The sequence below is a fragment of the Bombyx mandarina genome, chromosome 25, assembly GCF_030267445.1.
Source record: "Bombyx mandarina strain Sakado chromosome 25, ASM3026744v2".
Lineage (NCBI taxonomy): Eukaryota > Metazoa > Arthropoda > Insecta > Lepidoptera > Bombycidae > Bombyx > Bombyx mandarina.
Window position 1 is genome coordinate 6,347,341 of NC_143231.1, and position 21,967 is coordinate 6,369,307.

A 21,967-nucleotide genomic window follows, 5' to 3' on the forward strand; every position below is an offset into this window, starting at 1 on the left:
GCTTTGATGGGTAGACGAGCTCACAACCCACCCGGTGGTGGTTACTGGAGCCCATAGACATCTACAACGTAAATGCGCCACCCACCTTGAGATATAAGTTCTAAGGTCTCAGTATAGTTACAACGGCTGCCCCACCCTTCAAACCGAAACGCATTACTGCTTCACGGCAGAAATAGGCGGGGTAGTGGTACCTACCCGTGCGGACTCACAAGAGGTCCTAACACCAGTAAAGTCATGACGACAAACAAGCTATGATGTCCATTGACAATGATAACCACTGAACTCTAGGTGTGCGCTGATCTCTAACGAACGCGAATTGCTAATGCAATAAAAAATATACTTTTGGTTTTAAATGATTTTATTGTGACCTCATAAACCGAAAACGCACGAAAGGAACTCATAAAAGTATTGTATGTTAAGAAAAACACTTCGAATTCTCTCAAATTGTAATTGTTTCTAACGGAGATATTAAAAAGTGACTCTCTTTACATCTATCTATCAAAAAATCACTAAAAGGGCGAGGCACTATGCGAGTGTCATAAGTTCATAAGCTTCCAGATTATTTAATACATGAACTTTACTAAACAAAATGAGAAAAAAAATAATAATAAAAGAATCCTAAAGATATTTCCTCGAAACAGCTAATTTACCATCAAAGTAATCGAAATTAGTTAACACTTTGGATAACGACTTGATCCGGCGGAAGCTACCTCAAGGCACGCGCCCGACTTTCTCGGCCCGTTTTTATTAGAACACCTATAAGGGTTATATTTTTGTAGCTGGACGCACACGAGACTTGGTTCGTCATACAACCAGAAGCGTTTGGGATTGTAAATGTGTCAGCAGAAATTCGGCGCGTCTGAAGTGAAATCGGTGCCGTGTCGTTACGGATAGTATCCGGCGGATACGGCGCGATCCCGACACCCGGAGACATTATTGTCTTGTAATTGAAACGGTGTGTCGATTTGTTCGTTTGAACACGGCGGGGTGAGCGTTAGTGTATTAGTAAGGGTTGTGACCGAATGATTCTACGAGGCTCGAAATAGCAAAGGATATGTCGACTATTTTAATTTACGTCAATTTGTGATTAATTAAAATCTAACAGAGATGCAAATTGTAGATAATTTATGATTTCTGCGAATCTTTAGGAATTCAATGAAAAAAATTATGTAGTTGATTTTTGAAAATACCGAACTTGATTTAGAAAAGTTTTAGTATTTATAGTAAAAATTCTATATTATCATATGTTACTAAAACGAACTGGTTAGCTTTCTCAAGTTAAAAAGCTAATCAATAATCGATTACCTTGCGTACTCTTCTACAATGTTTGCAAACAAATGATTTCAACAGAACACTTTTTCCGCTTATCGGTATTATTAAAACTTTGTTTTATCAACACTACGCCTTAAATTGCTCAACGTTAATCATCAGAAAAATAACAAAATTCGCGTAAGAGATTCCAGGCAGAATGAGTGTCTCGAATTATAAGACTTCTGAAAATTTCATAATTCAAAGTTTTCATACGCATATTTAATAGTGTTCGAAATTATCACGAGCTCGTCCAAAATAACAACATGGCGCTCGTATCTAATCACAGCCTGATAACATTATGTACCTTATTATAATAACACAAATATCGCATAATTATTATCTAGAAAAGCGCGCCTTACTGGTCTTTTTTTTTACTTTAGTTGTTACTGTAATATTCTGACAGTGAAGATTTGTAACTAAGAAAACCGTGAAAACCGGCATCGTATAAACCAGGGGTGGTCAACCGGTAGACCGCGATCGACCGGTCGATCATGGCAAAACAAAAAATATAAATACATAGAACAGACTACGCAACGTAATAACCATTTGCTGCACGCATCATCTTCATCTTGTATCATTTGTCAACGACCATTACGTCACATTATTTATGCTCTCTTTAATACAATAGTTTTTTTTAATATAATTTCAGGTTTATTTTAATATTTTTAATAAAAGAAACAACGCTGCTGCTGCTGGCTGCAGACAGGTATGCGGAAGAAGGCCCAGAGTCAGAAGTCCAATGTCGGACCAGATACGCTCCACTCTCAATACTTCAGTCCACGTTGCTATCCACACAGCCGAGGCTAGGCAGGAATGGCGCAAAATAATACAGGAGAAGTTGTTAGAGTAGGCCACGACTCTCGGCATTGAGGATTATCGACACAAGGAGGTGGGACAAAAGAAAATATACTACTTATTTATAGAACTACATTGTTTCATTAAATTTCAAGAAATGTCATTGGTAGATCGCAGTGTTTCGTCAGTAGATAGTAGATCTTGGTTCTAATCAAGTTGGCCACGCCTGGTATAGACATGTCCGGGCTGCCATCAACATTATTGTCTCTAAAAACTAGCCGGGCTATATCTATTCGACTACGAAAAGATTATGAAAGGCATTTTGATAGTGTACGGAGAAATGAGAACATCAGATCGTCAGATGAATGTAACTTATTAAAAATATACTAGCGTGTTATGAGATAGGATCCGAGGCGTGATCCGGTTTGGTTATATTAATGCAAATTTTGTCATCATTTATGGTAAAATTGTTCATCATCATTTTATGGTTCATTTACATAGCATAGTGTGTAAGTTTTTATTCATTAATTTTTTATTGCTTAATGGGAGGACGAGGTCACAGCCGACTTGGTGTTAAATGGTTACCGGAGCCCGTAGAAATCTACAAAGTAAATGCCGCCACCCACCTTGAGACATGAGTTCTAAGGTCTCACTTTTAACAGTACGACGGTTGCCCCAACCGAAAAGCATTACTGCTACACGGCAGAAATAGGCGGGGTGGTGGCAATTACGCAAATTATAATTTTGCGGGTTTGGATTTTTATTACACGATGTTATTCCTTCACCGTGGAAGTCAATCGTGAACATTTGTTAACTACGTATATCATTGGCAAATTTGGTACATGCCGGTGAAGTTCGAACACCGGTGCATCGCTACATACGAATGCACCGGACAGCTTAACCTTTAAGCCACGACGACCTTCGATCAATATTATTGATCGAAGACGACGACTTATTTCTTTAATTAGCTTCGATTTTCTTTGTTAATATTTCCTAAGTAATGTATCTCATGTTTTTTAATGCAAATTTTAATATTAATATACCTTAATCTGAATGCTATGTGTTAGATCAATAGTAAGTTTTAATACTTCGCATTGTCAAGGCTCTATTATATTTTTACAAAGTGAATAAACTGGATAGCAAAACATACAATTTTTTTTTATTTCAGTGAAATGTTCGTCTAAGGTTTTGGCAATGGACTTATCATCACGCAATCGCATAATTTGGACGGTCGCGTGTGCAGCAATTATTATAATCTGAACTGACTGCTTCATAAATTCAATTTGGTTAAAAATTATGCTTGTCCTGGAATTGAGACCATTTTAAAATATTCAGGGGTCTTTGAACCAAAGAGAATGAATGCAGACTGCGTTTTCATTTAAGAAATGACAATTCGATCTTGTCAAAACTGTTATGAAAATCTGATAAGTTTGTATGAAATACAATGGCCAAAAGGTTTACGAAGCCTGCCATAAACTGGGTAGAACTTGAAAAGAGAGTTCCTCCAGAACAGAAAACTAATTTCTTTGCTTTTAAAGGTAAAGTCGACTCGTACTTGCGAAGGTAATTCATGTGTTTTAAAACTTTAAGAAAGAGTAAATATATGATGTGTTGTTCGCGTTTTGTTTCTATATGGATCTCTTTTCTAGAGTACTGGCAAACCCGCCTGAGCCTCCGAAAATAAACTGGGATGAATATCAGAAATCAGTACCAATACCGGGGCTTGTTGACAAATTCAAGAAAGAATACGAAGCCTTCAAAGTGCCTTTTCCTCAGGACACGCTAACATCAAAAGTTGAGGAACAGTGGAAAGAACTAGAACCCCAGATCAAGGTCTTCTGTGCGAATTTGCAAAAAGAAATCGAAGCGTTCGTAGACGAATAATTAACATTTATATTTGATGAAAGCATTCTATTAGTTTGTAATATCACCAATTCACATAATAGATTATGTAACATAGAGCTAATTTTAAATAACCATTAGGTTTGCCACACCTATAACAGGCACAACTTAAAATAATACATGTTTTTGATGATTAGGACGGATTGTTTTTCTGTTTCAGATCGCAAAAAGAGTTGCAAAGAATCAAATCACTTCCAAAATTCGAAGAGATGACAATGGAGATGTTTTACGAGCTATACCCTGATCAAGCTCTCGATCCGGTAAATAAGCCTACATTTTGGCCGCACACTCCCGAGGAACAAGGTGTGTCTCCTGAGAAAACTTCAACGAAAGGGGGACATTGATGGTGACATTCAACAAACTAAAATAAAATTTACATCATTTCAGTTACATATATTATTCAATCTAGAGTATACTTTATTTTGCTTTTCCGTCCTTTTGCGTTCTTTACTCAAATACTTTCTAAGTATTTTTTTTGTTAACATCGATTTCTGGGCGACTCTTTCAGAATGATTATTGCAAATTCATGAATTCGTGCAAATCGCATCGCGTTCGTCCAATGCATTTGGACTTTAATATGGGGATTTAGATTGCCAGAATTGTATCGTTGAATTATGAAAGACATTTTCAGATACCTGGAGCCACTGCGGTCATCCACAGTGCGTTTCCAGAGGTCTTTTTTGCCACGTACCATCCGGCTATGGAATGAGCTCCCCTCCACGGTGTTTCCCGAGCGCTATGACATGTCCTTCTTCAAACGAGGCTTGTGGAGAGTATTAAACGGTAGGCAGCGGCTTGGCTCTGCCCCTGGCATTGCTGAAGTCCATGGGCGACGGTAACCACTCACCATCAGGTGGGACGTATGCTCGTCTGCCTACAAGGGCAATAAAAAAAAAAAAAAAAAAAAAAGATACGCAAAATTTGGATTTGTAATTGTTCATGTACAATGTTTTTTGAATGAACATGAATCACACTCATTGATAATCAAATTGAATGATATCGTAAAATCGTCTTTATAGTCACTAGTTTAAATTATAAATTATTATGAGGGCTTGGTGGATTTCAAGCTATTAAAAACCTAATATCTAGTTTAAACTGGTCTATTCCGATTAGATTTACTAGCTTATTTGATTAGATTAAAGCCAGAGGATCTTACGTGATAACAGCGGTTTAAATCAGGAAATTCGTGTATGCGCTGGAGTCACATCGACATGAATGACATGTAACACCCCCAATCGGAATTGGAGTAACTTATCGTATGCTATGCTTGCTTCTCAGTATTCAGATTTAAATTCTCAGATTCTTTCACACTATACCAAAGAGTTTTAATTATACGCCAAGTTGATAAGAATTTTTCTTTCCTACCTAAGCTGATAGCCTTGAGAGGCTATTTCAGCATAGCGTTAACTAGTAGGTGAGCTCACGGGGCTCAAACCGGAGTGATGCTAACAGTGACCCTAGCAAGAGCAGTGCTTCGCAGAATCTACCACCGGATCGAAAACGCGACCCACTGAGAAGATCCGGCGATAAGCTCAGTGGGCTGTGTCTAGGGGTTAATTCGCTTGATTCGTCGAGCCCTTCGTCGCAAGCGACGGGTTCGACGAGGACGGTGACCGGTATTGATAAGAAATTCAGTAAAACTACTTTAAGCAGAAACCACAAGAGGCCCTAAGAACGTTTATTTGTTAATATTTGAATGAATTCCGCAGCTGCATTTCGCAAATTGCCATTATTAGTTATTATGTGAAGGTTTGCAGCCTCGCCTGCGGGCCGACCCTAACCATCGCGTGACTTATTGTCAGCGTCCAGACTCCAGACTGGCAGTCAGACAACGGGACTGTAATTATAATTGGATTACAAATTGTTTTCATAATGACCATCACCTGTCTGGCATTTTTGGCCCGTATGGAATAAATAAATTTCGCAATTTAGGTTAGATACGTCGAATTCTTTTCGAGTTTGTACACTAGTTTTTTTTGGCTTAACCTATATTTAATATCACTCTCGGGTTAAATTCTTTTTTGAAGCGGAGTACCAATTAATGCTATTGTGTTTGTAATTTTCGTGAACAGATCACGACGTTGCATTAATTGCTGAATTGAATAGTTATATGCGTTAAAAGAATTTGTTTTAACTCAATTCTTTTAATAACATAATAGTTTTATTGGTAACTTAAGCAGGATATGAAACTTCAAAAGCCTAATATGTATTTCTATTTTCCCTGCAATAGCATTCCGTAGTAAAATCATGCTTAAATAAACATCTTAATTGCTGGTTAGGATGAGTGTCAAGAAACATTTTAATTATGTGCCTTTATGTGAATACAGAGCCCAAGGACTGCACTCTATATTTAGATGCACCCGCAGTTGTACCGGGGACACGGCCAACTCGCGACAAATTATGATTAATCATTATTATTACGTTACTAAAATATGTATTTAAAACAGTGGAATTTGGAGAGTATGGCAAATTATTTTGAATTTATGTAATTTACAGATTATTAACTATATGTGTTAAATTAGATTCAGAGAACAAGGTTTTATTATATTAAAGTTAGCCTAAACAATTGATGAAATATAGTATATTTAAGAGGCAAACGGAACTCGACACTTTGCAGAAAAAATAAAATATTAAGATGTTTGCTTGATTTAAATATGAACTCTTTTTTTATTTTTGATCATAATTTGCTTTGATGTTAAAGTTTTTCGATTTCAGCTATTATTTTATTATACGGGATGATGGTCTTATTGCTTTAAAAAATTTTAGTACTTTTAAGAACAAAGATAAAATCAAAATTGACAACAACGTAAATAAATTAAAAAAAAACAGACAAAATTACACTTTTATCAGAATACTATTTTTATCTAGTTGGTTAGATTTCAAAAAAATTTATAAGTAACTAAATAGCTGTACTCACCCGCTTCGCTGGGCATTTAAAATTAACATTATTATTTATTGTCATTATTATTAGGGAGTCCAACACTCATGTAAACATTAGACTATCCATTAAGTACATGCATTTTCTACATGGATACCAAGATTCAAGTCAATCGGATGCATGGTTCAGTAGTTATAACGGAACATCCGTAAAAACCACTGTAGATTTATATGTTAGTATAGATTTCGTTCAAAAAATTAAATACATATATATTTGTTACACTCGACAATCGGAACTCAAGGAATCGGAATGAACACTATTGTTAGTGTTTGCATTCATTGAACCTGAATGAACATGTGCAACGAGTACCAGACGAGACGTTTCCGAGAACGCCGCCTGCCACGCATCCAAGTTGGCGATCACATATGAATCCTCAATTCGATACTAAAGACAGATTGCGGTGCAATTTTTTCTAATGAAATACGTACTCAACAAATGTTCACGATCGACTTCCACGGTGAAGGAATAACGTCGTGTAATAATAATAAAACCCACGAAATTATAATTTGCGTAATTACTGGTGGTAGGACGTCTTGTGAGTCCGCACGGGTAGGTACCACCACGCCGCCTATTTCTGCCGTGAAGCAGTAATGCGCTTCGATTTGCAGGGTGGGGCAGCCGTTGTAACTATACTGAGACCTTAGAATTTACATCTCGAGGTGGGTAGCGCATTTACGTCGTAGATGTCTATGGACTCCAGTAACCACTTAACACCAGGTGGGCTGTGAGCTCGTCCACCCATATAAACAATAAAAAAAATGTAAAATTCTAAATTTAGTTTAAAGAAAAAGACCTAGTGGATTGTATTTGTTGGTGTTTAGATCGTTTCCAGGCATTTTAAAGATAAAATGCCGAATATTTCAACAATGTTTGGTTTTAGTGTCAACGAATTGACAAATGTATAAACTTCAAGATTTAAAGAAAACCTTGATAAGATTGCCAATATTTTTATAAATAGATTTTTTTAGCATCCATCACACTTGAGTCAGATTGGACTATTAACTTGAACTTTAAAAAATTGAAAAATTGGTACATTCTTTTGATAAGTTTACACTAAAAGCGGTCAGTTATAAGATGATCAATTTTCACGATTATACCTACATTTTTATAACGGTTATTTAAAGATTAGAATAGTAAAGTTTTTAATAAAGAATATCATTGCCGAGTTCTAAGATTTTAAGACAGTAAAAGAGCTGTGTCTCTTTCCGTTTCCTCAAAATTTAATGGACTATGATTGAACCATCGCCCATTTGGACGGATATCCGACATTTGTTGTCAAAACAAAAAGCATAACAGTAACCCTTTAGGCAGCGACTTGGCTGTACTGGCATTGTTGATGGCAATGATTGGGCGGGCACTGGGTGGGCCGTATGCTCGTCTGCCTACAATAGCAAAAGAACAGAAATATTTAAGTAAATTTTAGGCTCAAAGTTAGACAATTTTTTAAAGTAACTCTTTGATAAATTGAAATCTGTTTCTATCGTATTTGATCTGTCGTTTGAGACACAATTTCGTTTTTCAATTGAACCTTCATTGTCTGCCTTGTGACCATAGTTGGAAGTGATGAGAAATTATCAGACTTAAACAATGATATTCAAGCCTCTTCGAGCCTCTCGCAATAAAGTTCAAAATGATTAAGTTGAAAAATCTGATCTGCACGAGTTTGAAGCTAATGTGCGTGGGTGGAAGGGTGAGGAGCAGAGACCACCTGTTGCTGGCGGACTATTTTTAGCGCCATTCCCCCCTACACAATCCGCGGCCCCCTTTACCCATTCATAATTTTGTGACTAATGTGTGAAACAGGAGCTTGCCAGAATCGGCACATGTTTGCGGGCCGCTGTGAAGTAAACACCTCCAAGAACGAATATTAGTACACGTAAATCCAGTGTTGTTTTCGTTTACCGGAGATAAACGATTAGATAAAACTCTGCATCTTATAATATGTCAAAACGTTTGGTATGCTTATGATGCGGTATTACGTTACAATCACGCCTTTAACCAAGTTGTCAACGATACACTGGAGTCTTATTTTCTGAGCGTTCCGACGTAACAAGCCTTGGCCTACCCGATTGCAATGCGACACCCACTTGTAAACACAAGTGTTAAGGAATTTCATTGAATAAACTGTTTAAAAAAGTGAACCACACTATTTTGTTAATGCCCACAATACCAATCATTGACGTGGTCACTATTAATCATCGTATATGGATCATCCTGTAATAATCAGCTGGAGATTCTTTTTAAATCAATGAATTGGATTAGCAAATGAATATGGGACGAAAAAACCGTTATTTAATAATGTTGTTGCTAATCGATTAGTCTTATTCTAGAGGGAAAAAGAGTAAATTCAGAAATATAAATAGAGACATTATCCGCAATTGAATTTGGAGCAGACAATAATCTCATCGATCTAGAGCTAAAGAAACTTGATCCTTCGATAAGCTCGTCAATTTTATATTTAAATTTATTCTTAATTCTTTGTAGGTATTATTATTACCAGTTACTACGAAAGTATGAAGAATTTAATATTCATTAGCGCTTGAGACGAGGCGTGTAGATTCGCGATGCTGAAAATATTTCAAGTGGCCTTAGTATGCTTGAGTACTTGTTACTTAAAAGCGTCGATAAGTAACCTTTAAATGTAAGGAAAGGATATATTTAATAATTATAATAATGTATTCAGAATGTACGTGGGATGGTCAGATATGAAGTGTGTTCAGTGATATGTTTAGTATTGTTTATCGTAGTGTCATCGACCTCAACACATGGGAGCGTTGCATTACCGACTATGTAATTATTATTACTGGAAGACTAGAAGGTGGTAGGTACTAAATGAAACATATTAAATATGTTAAATCTAATAATTTATTCAAAATTATTTTGTGCTTGGGAACTGTTGTTGCTTTGTTTTTTTTTTTAAACTTATTGTTTACTAGCTGAGTCCCGTGATGTTACCCGCGGTTATTTTCGTGTCGCGGGTGACGCCGCGGGGCGAAGCTAGTCTAAAAAAAGTAGCCTAAGTTACTCCTATTATAACATCAGCTACCTATCAGTGAGTCTCGTCAAAATCCGTCCAGCCGTTCCAGGATTAGCTGGAACAAACAGACAAACAGACAGACAGACAGACAGGCACACAAAAATTAAAAAACATATATATTCTGGTACATGTAGGTACTGTGGTATACATACTTACGCATTTGGTAAAAAGTGGTTATTTTATTATTACAAACAGACACTCCAATTTTATTTATTTGTATAGATATTTATTCTTTACAAAACAAAACATATCTACGTTTTCTACCTAAGTTTAATTGAGAATAGTGTCTTATCTAGTATAATCTACATTACGAAGGTACAAAAATATGCCTGACTGAGTAATCGCGATTAGGCAAGTTTGTGTTGTTGATAGTTACTAATTAATTCATAATTAAAAATTCTGGTGCACCCGCCAGACGGCCGCGTCAACCAATTATAAAGCCCACACACAGCAAATGATTATGAACTGTAAATGTAGAGAGTTATGATTCAAAATATCATAAAATAAGGGCTGCGAATGAAGGGCAAGAGACAGTTGTTTTATTTTGTGCTATATTTAGTAGTTGGACTGAATTGTTACTGTGCCAGCTTTGTATGGAACGTTGTGCGCGATCGGCATGCTTATTAATGTTTTGTTTTCAAATAAAATCATGCAAAAATAGATACTACAGCTCATTTAATAGCCATGTATTTGAAATGTGGTACTAAGGCGGCAATGGCCGGTCCGGTTTTTATCTGAACCCAATCCTACTGCTTCTGCAAAGTCAGTAATATCGTCGTTAAAATCTCTCATATCTGCCAAAACCATTATCTTGATTTTTGCGATAGGACTTTTTTTTTTATTATTATTCCCGGCTTACTGGTGGCCCGGAGGCCTTTCCAGTTTCACAAGGACAGGTGGGCGAGCAAGGGCTAAGCCTGAAGGTGCGGGATTTGCTAACAGCTACCCGAGCGCCTCCAAGGGAGACCTAACAACTCAAGAGTAGCTGCTTCGCGAATGAATCTACTACCGGATCGGAATCGCGAACCCGCTGAGAAGATCCGGCGAGAAACTCAACGGGCTGATATTAAGGTTAGGTTGCACATTGAACTCTTTGGCGATTTCGACGAGTACGGTTACCGGGGTCCCTACTCCTAATGTTAGAGCGGAAGGCGTCTAATGCAAGGGTTATTGGATCTGATCCGTAAGTACATGTCTAGGGCAACGACGGTGACTGGCTCCTGCGTGCTCAGGATTCGGGGAATATAGGACGTGTCTTGAGGTCGCGCACTGTTTTTTTTACTGTTGCTTAGATGGGTTAACGAGCTTACATTCCATCTGCTGTAAAGTGGCTACCAAACCCTATGGAGATCACAACTTGAATGCTGCCACCCATATTAAGACATGAAGTCAAAGTTTCAACTGTGTTGTATCGCAATTGTCCTATCCTTCAAGCTATACATCACTATTTCGCGGCAGAAATAGACAAGATAGTGATATTTATCCGTGCCAGTTTATAATAAGCAATAGAATGCCAGAAAAACGTATTTATAAGTATAATATGTATATCTTATTACAGTCCTGCCCACTGAGTTTCTCGCCGGATCTTCTCAGTGGGTCGCGTTTCCGATCCTGTGGTAGTTCCTGCGAAGCACTGCTCTTGCTAGAGCCAGTGTTAGCAACACTCCAATTTGAGCCCCGTAAGCTCACCTACACGTCAAGGCTATCAGCATAGGTAGAACAAAGAAGTTACAGTCCTAAAGCAATCATGCCTCCATGTTTTAAGGTATTTATGCCTATGGACTCTGGTAACTAACCGAAGGTATGTAAGTAGCCTATTCAGAAGTCACTAAAGAAAGACTTACGTTATTCTGATTTAATGTTGATGTTTTATGGAAACGTTTTAGCGCTTGCTAGTATTATAAGCAAAACAGTGACAAAAAAACGTTTAAAAATAACATGTGTGTTTTGATTTTTTTCATGTTGAAGCTAAAAAAGTTAGCTAGCTACCGTTTTATACTACCTTCTTACTACCAATTTTTTTTTATGTACATAACTGGCTTTGCCCGAATTTAGACGAGGCATGTTTGTTGGGCATTCAGTAGATTTATAATCGAATCTCATGTTGTACATACTACATAATATATTGTATTTATATTCTAGCTATGTATTTTCTTGTATTTTTTGTAGCACATTACGCTTACAGAAGACTGTGAGATTTAGCATCGTTAAAACTGAATCAGAAAACAAGTACAGATGGAAAAAAAGTTACCACTTGTACTGTGTTACAAATACATAAAATACATTCTATGTGTACGTTCAAACACTATAAAAATTAGAATGATGAATTACGATTATATTTTGATCACTGGGCGATAATTATAGAATTCATAATTGAAACACCATTAAAGATGACATGTAAGCTTATTATCTGATAGTACACTACTGATTCAACTATTCAGTGCTGCGGTAATATCTTCCCATCCGCGCGTAGCTGGTTAGTCCCAGCAAATAGTTAGGGGAAAAAAGAGGTACCTAATCCCTGACGTGAAATGTTTTTTTTTTTATAGCTTATATGTTTGGACGAGCTCACAGCCAACCTGGTGTTAAATGGTTACTGGAGCCCATAGACATCTACAATGTAAATGCGCCACACACCTTGAGATATAGTTCTAAGGTCTCAATATAATCACAACGGCTGCCCCACCCTTCAAACCGAAACGCATTACTGCTTCACGGCAGAAATAGGCGAGAAATGTGCTAATTTTAGCGTCTTTCTTTGGGCTTAGACTGTCTGTTCGATTTTAAGCTTGTTTATTCATTTTATAGTTGATTAAACAGATAAAAGTTATTCATATGACAGCATGAAGAAATTTTAAATATTACAAGTATAAAAGTATTATAATTCAAGTCACCCGCTTGTTATTTGAGGCGATATAATTTACTTTGATTTTGTTTGATGACTGAGAAACTATCTTTTAAGTTTATCCTTTTTTGTCCTTTAAGTAGAAAGGCGACGCAGAGTTCCTTTCTGAATAAATATGTTGAGATTGTTCATCATCATCAATGCTATTCAATAATGTAAATTAAGCTACCTTTTCGTCAGATGATAATATATTATACTAATTTGTATAGCGTGATTCTGTTCGCGGCGGCCACAGGTGTTTTCATATTATTATCATCTCTGTCGTATCACGATTATCTTATCTTCAACTAATGGCCGTTACATGTAGGTTGTACAGAGTTATTCAACAAATCGATTTCACTTTTATGTAATTGAAAAATGTTTTAAGTGTTTCCGATTTGTTTTTATTTTTCGGAAATCTTGAATCAAATTTGTCTTATGGCTCTGTCTTATCGCGCTTTGAAATGAGTTTTACATCCTCTCAACGGTCTTAACGTTAAGCCGAAATTAGCATGCCATTTTATTTGGATGTCTTATTATGTTTTGATGATGTTTATTATATAATCAAAATCTAAAAATGTATTAAAAACTAAAGCTAAAAAATTTGAATACGGCTTCGAAATTTGACGACGCAGTTTTCAAATGTTTGTAGTTTTTCGTTAAATAAAGAACAGAATATATTTTTAAATCTTAGTTTTATTCTATATTCACATGTTTTGTATTCTGTTGTATAAAGATCGTCACGTAAATCTAGAAAATCTCAAAAACTACGCTTTATTCCTTTCGTGATTAGTCAGTGTCTTATGTTGTTACATATTGGTTTTCGTTAGACAAACTGTGAGCATCTTGAGAGCGTTTTAATATTTTCGACGACGTTGTTCATTAATAGCTTCTCATATTTTCGAGATCGAATATGTATAGTACGGTCCCATAATCATCTACTCAATCAGTGTGTAATCAATAGTGAGAGCTCCTTTTTTTTATTTTTTTTATTGCCTTTGTAGGCAGACGGGCATACGGCCCACCTGATGGTGAGTGGTTACCGTCGCCCATGGACTTCAGCAATGCCAGGGGCAGAGCCAAGCCGCTGCCTACCGCAACTATCGCACTATCGCATGGAGGCCCTTCCCTTCCCTATAGCACAGCCGTTGTAACAACTCGAAATTAATATCTAGCACCTCGCAGATTTGAATATGATACGTTGAGGTGATAAAATATATACAATTTATTAATGGCCGATAATCTTAAACCGTAGCGAGGGAGATACTGTGCTTTATTTTTTTCACGTATTTTAAAAGAACAATCGTATTTTTGTAGCTTATATTAAGCTAGTAATAATGTTAAGAAGAGGTTTGGGGATGTTGGATTAACTTCGTATAGGGATCTGTGTTCTTAGTGCGTGTTTTTGAACGTTCTCGATAGCGTAAGAGTTAGCTCATATTTGTATGGAATGGGATCGTTTGCCTACGTTTGCCGTTAGGGGCACTGTTCCAACTGCACACAAAATTGGGTTAACTCTTACGCTATCGAAGACGTTAAAAAACTCGCACTAAGCACACTGTTTAGCGTTTGTAATGATATTATTCGCTATAAGGAAAGTAGAATACGTATGTCAAGCGTCTCTACCTGCTCGGGTCGGGTCCCGTTGCGTGCAAGGTGTACTGCACCCTACACGCACACAGATGCGCTCACGCAGACTAAAACCACATAGGGTTGACTATTCTTTGTGTTTCCTATCACAAGTGGAATTATTTCTTTCTCGTCAAGTTAGCCAGTGAGAAGCTTATTATAGTTTTTTGTGAGACGATTTTTTTTTTAAATTAACAAGACAATGTTGTTCATATCACGTGTCAACATTTTTATTTGATTATTCTCTTCCTAAAGCGTTGAGTAAATTTACATTGAAACATACAAAAAACTCACAATCGTCTGATAACGTCAAACGAAATGCCTAACAGAGTATTTTTAGAGAAGCAGTCAGCCCTGAAAAACGTTGCCACGCAGATGTCGCCCCTCCACCCCTTCGCCCTCTGATCTCCGATAGTGCACCGAACCTCGGCTGCAACTAGTTCGTCAGATGTTGATCGACACATTTTTTTGTTGTCGGACGAGCGTCCCGAGGCGAACTCTTCTAATGTAACATTACTACTGATAGTTCGATTTTTCGCTTAACTTGTTTTGAGGGAAGTTAATTGGCTTATAGAGCAATGTTTTGTCTGGTCTTGTCGTATTTTTTTAATCGTTATTGTTAATGTGAAAATTGTTTTATGTGCTAGATATTAAAAAAAAATCAGAGGAAACAGCACTTAGGAGTGTCGAAATTAAAAAATAATAATGACAATTTAGTGATTGACATGACTAAAAATCATGTTGTTGGCCTTTCAAGACGTCATCAGAAAACAGTAAAGATATTTTTTCATTGTTTAGATGGGTGGACGAGCTCATGGCCCACCTGGTGTTAAGTGGTGGCTGGAGCCCATAGACAACTACAACGTAAATGCCGCCACTCATCTTGAGACAAGAGTTGTAAGGACTTAGTTGTAACAGTACAACGGCTGCCCCATCCTTCAAAACGAAACGCATTAACGCATAACAAACGCATTGCTTCAGGGCAGAAATAAGCAGGCAGGGCATAATAGCCGGCAAACTTCTTGAGCATTTGTCGACGTAGTGGGGGTAAGTTCGCGCATGGTACACTCACGTGCAAAAACAATATTTACTCTGCGTCATAATGCTATTAAATTATTAAAATCAACATATTATGTATTTAATATAGGTTAATAATTGTAATAATTTAATCTTGGGGTAAAATAGATATTCCTTCTATTTAGTCAAAACTAGAGCTGTTGCCAGGTCTTGGTTCAATTGAAGCGAAGCTGGTATTTGTGATTTTTTTTTCGTTATCATAATCATGACCATCATCGTCATCACTGTTTTCATCACCCGAGTCGCTATCATCGTGATGAGTCGACATAGGGCTCATCGGTGTAGTTTATTACAACTCGGTCGGTTCGGTCTTCTTTTTTGTCTATAATTAATTATTTTTTGAAGATATTCGATTCGTAGTAATCGAATGTTACTTTTTTCAATTACCAGCTTCCGATTACTTTCTGTTTTTTTTTCCATCATTCTTCATTCCGAGCCATTCAAATTTATATCTTCTTTAAATTTTTCGAAGCCTTTCTCTACGATATGGAGTTTCGCTGCTTGTTATTATGATTACATCTTTTTATTACAGATTGAACGAAACTATCCATTCCGGTAACTTTCTTCTTCCCTGATCTTTTCTTACCCGGAGTCCGAAACACGGCGAGCAAGCCAGAGTCTTTAGCTTCGTTAATAATGCACCTAGCAGTACTCACTGATGTTTTTCTTGCTTCCGAAGTCTGTTTTACTTTTTCCATATCATTCTTCTCCTGTTTTATAATGAAGCAATATACGTCGTACACAATTTTTCTACCCTTTCTTTTGAATACTACGCCATAGTGTATTTTTTATAAAAAATCAACAAACACTCAACATATAGCAATGGCAACAAAGTCAACAAGCAATTATAACAAATAACTTAACGATTAATAATGATAGACTTTTTACTGTACGCAAGCGTACTTTTGGGAGCAAGCGGAACGAAGGCGCAGTGCGGGGCGCAAGGTTCGACTGATCTACCAATAACGCGCTCGATACGATTTCCCCTGCCGTCGCGCCTCACCCTCACCACCAAAGTGATCTAAAATTCGGTTCTGCGCAGTCAAGGTCATTTGCTCACGAAGTTTGCCGGTTACTATACCTACTCGTGCGGACTCACAAGACGTCCTACCACTAATAATTAAGCAAATTATAATTTTGCGGATTTGATTTTACGACGTTATTCCTTCACCGTGGAAGTCAGTCGTGAACATTTGTTAAGTACGTATTTAATTAGAAAAATTGGCACCCGCATGTGGTATTCGAACACCGTTGCATCGCTTGATACGAATTCACCGGGCGTCTTATCCTTTAGGCCACGACGACTACTAAAAGATATCGAAATGTTCCAAAAAACAATAAAACAATGATTACGAAACTAAATTTCAAAAACATTTTCAAACCATATCTGCCAATGAATAAGTTTTACGCAGTAAAAAAAGTTTATTTTTTAATATTTAAAATAATAAAAAAAAAAAAAAATTAATTAATAATTAAACTAATACGAATTATAATTTATTCCTCTCACATAAAACACAAGTCTCGCAAATTTAATATCGACAGCGGACCACGGAGTTAGTGTATCATAGTATATATAGGGCTTATCTTAATTTTGTTATTAAAATTTACATTTGGTTTGTAAACCTATTTGTTTGCTACCCCGAATAACGAAAAAAAGGTGTTCTTTTATGCATTATTTGACTGGAATTACTTCAATATCCATTAGGTAGAACGTGATTGACATTTAACCTCGCATTGTTTACATCGGGCGCCTCGGCTATATTTATCCGGGTAATCTGTACTTCTCCTGGATGCATAACGCTTAGGTATGAATTTCAATAGCACCGGAGAACGGTTATGGCCTTCATTCGTTAGATAACACAAGCGACCGGGTAGGCGTCTGATAAAATGATAAAGACGCGCATTACCGACGCTCTCCATAGAAACGCAAATACACTGTTTAGTATTTTTTTTTAATCAAAACGCAGCTGCTGTGATACTCGCGTAACATTTTAGAGATATTTGATAATAGAATTATAGTACTTGAGCTTATGACCACGATTACTCTGTCAAGAGTGTACGATTAGAAAGAAGACTTGAGCATATATAAGTGTTTGTAAGCATTTAAATTACAGGCAGCGGCTTGGCTCTGCCCCTGGGATTGCAGACGTCCATGAGTGACCGTAACCACTCACTATCAGGTGGGCCGTATGCTCGCGTGCCTACAAGGGCAATAAAAAAAAATCGGCATTTTTACGCATATTATATGAAAGAAATAAAATTGCAATGAAGGGTTTTCAAGGCTGTTCCATCAAACGTTCATCCATTTTATTCAACCAATAACTATTACAATATTTACGACGATGCCATAATAAAGAAGCCGTTATGCGCGATTATTGAAACACTATGAATTATTTGTTAACATTATATTATATCTATTATTCGCGGTTTCGTTCCCGTTAATGTAAAAACAAAATAAATCTCCCAAGAATAAATAATACTTTTTCGTTGATGAAAGCTGCGTATTTTTTTATAGTCCTGACAACGTAAAGCTAAGACGTGAAAGCTTAAAAACCAACAATGTCACTTTAACATTTATTATATTAGTATAGAATATTTAGTCAAGATTTCAATGTACTAAAATTGAAAAATGTTTGACAAAATTTTCTAGGTTACGTTCCTTACATTAAAAGTATTGCAAAAGTGAAATTTCATAGAGATAGATAGTATTGTGGGCCTTTGAGGAAATAAAAAAGTCAATTACCAATTATAACTTTACGAGACTCCAATTAGTAACTTTACTTATTCTATAATTTAAAGTTTTAATCCAGTATTTTGTTAAAAATTAAAACCAATATACTTCTTCGTCGGTTTCTTCATTGCTGAAGGTCGTGTCCCTGAAACTTGACCGTGGCCTGTCTTGTGAGCTGTTTCCATCTCGTCCGGTCCTCAGCTTCTCGAATGGCGGTTGCGACTGGCAACCCAATTAGAGCGGTTACTTGATCACACCAACGGCTAGGTAATCCGCCGCGGGGTCTCTTTCCTTCTACTTTACCCGTCACAATCACTTTGTCCAAGTTATCTGACTGTTGGCGGGCAATATGACCGAAGTAGCTGAGGATCCTCTGGTAACAGATTGTTGAGAGCCTGACTCGAATGCGCAGCTGATCCAGGATAGATTTATTTGTCTTCTTGGCCGTCCACGGAATTCGGAGCATTCGTCTCCAGCACCACATTTCAAATGCGTTTATTTTCTTGCGCTCGGATGCCCTAATTGTCCAGGACTCTGCCCCGTAGAGAAGGATTGAGAAAACTTAGGTTCGGATGAGTCTCATTTTCATGACGTTAGAGACTTTCATACTCCACTCTACGGAATAGGTCAGCAAGTTCCGTCTCAGATGACGCGAAAAGCGTGGTATCCGCATATCTCAGATTGCTAATTTTCATGCCACCGACTGAGATGCCCCCCTCCCACTCCTCTAAGGCTTTACTCATTATATATTCTTCATACACATTGAAAAGAATAGGAGAAAGTATGCACCCCTGTCGCACACCTTTTTCCGGCTTAAAAGGTCCCGAGATGACATCATTCACTCTGACCATAGACACACCATCCCGGTAAAGGCTAGCGATCAATGATACTAGATGATGAGGTACGCTCATTTCCCGCAGAATTCTCCACAAACAGTCCCACCAAACACAATCAAAAGCCTTTGTGTAATCTATGAAACACAAGAGTATTGGCATGTTAAACTCCCGACTTTTCTCAATGATTTGACTTACATTTACAATTTGTTCTCGTGTTCCTCGACCCTTCACAAAACCCACCTGTTCACTAGGGATCTGCCACTGAATATAGGATTGTAGTCTTCCGTTAATTACATAAAGTATTACTTTACTAGCGATATTAACGCCACTGTTCGGTAATTACTACATGTTCGCGTTGATCCTTTCTTGTGTAGTGGAACAAGCAGAGATTCTTTCCAGTCTTTGACCCATTTGCCTGTCCTCCATACCTGGTTACACAAATCAAGCAGCGGCTTAATTCCTCGGTCTCCTAGATGCCTAATATCATATGCCATAATACCTATTCCTCAGCGGAAATATGGAACCAATATACACATATGCGTTAAAAAAAATATGAAAGTATATGTGTTAGCGTTAGTTTTGTTTCTTTCTCGATCCCGCTCTCCTCGATAAACTTACTAAGCTTGATTTTTTAATTACACTCGCCATTTCGGTTTTGAACCATATGCTTCTTTTTATTTTAATCATAAGATCATACCTAGTTCTATACTATATCTCAGTACCGGACTTCACAACGAACAAAAGCCGTTTTCGGCTATATCTACTAGACTAGATTTCTTCTAGACATTATTTTAAAGAACGTTTTTCTATACTGCGGTTCGGTCATCTACTAACAGAGGTTTTCTAAGATAAAGCTATCATGCGTTATCTCGGAGCTAACGGGAAGGTACCTAATATTTATTTCTCCGAAAACCAGTTCTCCATACTCCAGCACAAAATTTTAATATGAAAATTTATTATAATGTTATTCTTATGCGTTTTTATGAAATGTATTATAATTGTGTGCGATCATATATGATATTTTATGCGCTTCACGAGATTCTATCAATTTGATTGGTATCTTAAGTGATATTCCAAAAATAACCAATTTTAATGAATTTAAAAGGCAAAAATCGAGCGTGTGTTAACGTAGGTATATTAATGAAAATTTTATGATATCTATGCTTATTTTAGCAAGAGTATAAGAAAGTAAATCAATGTCATTCAAACGATTATTGAATTGCCTATTTATTTCTATTCTATAGTGTAGGTGGCTCATAGTTACTAGTGCTTGTCCATGATCGAAATTCGGCCATATTTAGAGAAACCTTTTTGTTATTGACTTTTTTCTTGTAATGGTCGGGGTTTCTGTCTCTATTCTGTTTCCATTTGTTATTAAATTACCATCAATAAATCTCTTCAATAAATAGTAAACAAAAAAATCGGTTGAAAAACGAAAGAAAATTGTCCTTATCTGTTAGAAAATATTAGAATAAGGCTGTGCGATTTTTCTTAAATCAATTTCGTGCTGAAAATTTTGATTTGAAGTATTAATATCGATCGACTTGTCTATAGATTCTCTAATAACCCTTTATAATAAGACCTCAAATTCTACAAACCGTTTTAACATTACAAGAACTGTGGGTCATCATCTACCGTATTCACCAAACTAATACTCGCAAGACGTTTGCTGTTAAGAAAAATGTCTCATGAATTGGTAAAATACCCAGAAGTATACCCAGATCCCCAAATAAAATGGTAATGGTGTTATGATCTCACATCAAAATGCCAAAAATGTAATATTTTATACAAAGCCTTTGAAATTTAACACTCAATATTGGCTGCCCCTGTATGTGTCTACATGATGTTGTCCCTTAAATACTTAATAAAAGGTGGGTCATGATGACACCTGAACAGGCAAGCGTGTATGTCAATAAAAATCATATAGTTCGTGGTAATAATAGAAATTATCTAATTTGCGCTAGCTTTTGCTAATGGATATTATTATGTAATATAATACATATTCATTTGGAAAAACGAAGTATTTTATTGGTTAGGAATCTGATATACCTAATTAAAATTCGGCACAAATAAATAGACAATACCGATATTGAGTCTAAGTTTATTGAAACAAAAAATTAACTGTAGTAACGAGTAACCCTCCCTATATTGATATGAAGATTTGATTTATAAATCACTAGTCAAACCCGATGAAACCTATGAAATTGCCGTTTAGTTTAAAGAAAGTTAAAGTCGTTTTTTACAAATATTTGGTATCGATGCATCTCTGCCAGCGCAGTGTTAATTTTTCAATGTCCTTCTAGAAGAAAACAGGTATATGGAAGCCAACAAACTCTTCAAAGGCCTTTTGTACTGTCTTTCGAGTATTTAATTTTTTCTCAGCCAAGTAGTAATTCAAGTTTTGGAAAAAGTAGAAGTCTGTTGACACAAGGTCTGGTGAGTACGATGAATGACGCAAAGCGTCTATCCCTGGTTAGCCTAGAGACCGTCTGTTAGGCTGTATGAGGTTGAGAATTGTCGTGTAGATGCTGCGGGGATGAGAGATTAAACAACGCTAGCCGGAAATTTGCGAGCATAAGGTGCCATTTGGTAAGAAGATGTGATGAATTATACCGGCACTAGACTACCAAACTGTGACCATGATGGGTCTAACCAACATTATGACTACTTACGATTATCAAAAATAATCCATTTTGTAACGCAGGTGACAATATTATGGTTTAAAATCCCCTCGTTTCTGTGTCTGCTAAGCAACGCAAGGCATGCCTTAGCGCGTACGTCGCGTTGGCGATCGTTCAGTTCATGCGGCACCCACTTATCAAGTTAT

General features: G+C 36.8%; 2 protein-coding genes across 3 annotated transcripts in view; one reads left to right on the top strand and one right to left on the bottom strand.

Moving 5' to 3' along the window:
- Positions 1-21,967, bottom strand: part of pnt (ETS transcription factor pointed) — a 186,626-nt gene that overhangs the window by 162,589 nt on the left and 2,070 nt on the right. The gene's annotated exons all lie outside the window — the stretch shown is intronic.
- Positions 3,148-4,359, top strand: LOC114240398 (ATP synthase subunit d, mitochondrial). The gene is made up of 3 exons (XM_028170921.2): positions 3,148-3,669; positions 3,756-3,974; positions 4,169-4,359. The coding sequence occupies exons 1-3, from the start codon at positions 3,551-3,553 to the stop codon at positions 4,350-4,352; spliced, it is 522 nt and encodes a 173-aa protein (XP_028026722.2). The 5' UTR covers positions 3,148-3,550; the 3' UTR covers positions 4,353-4,359.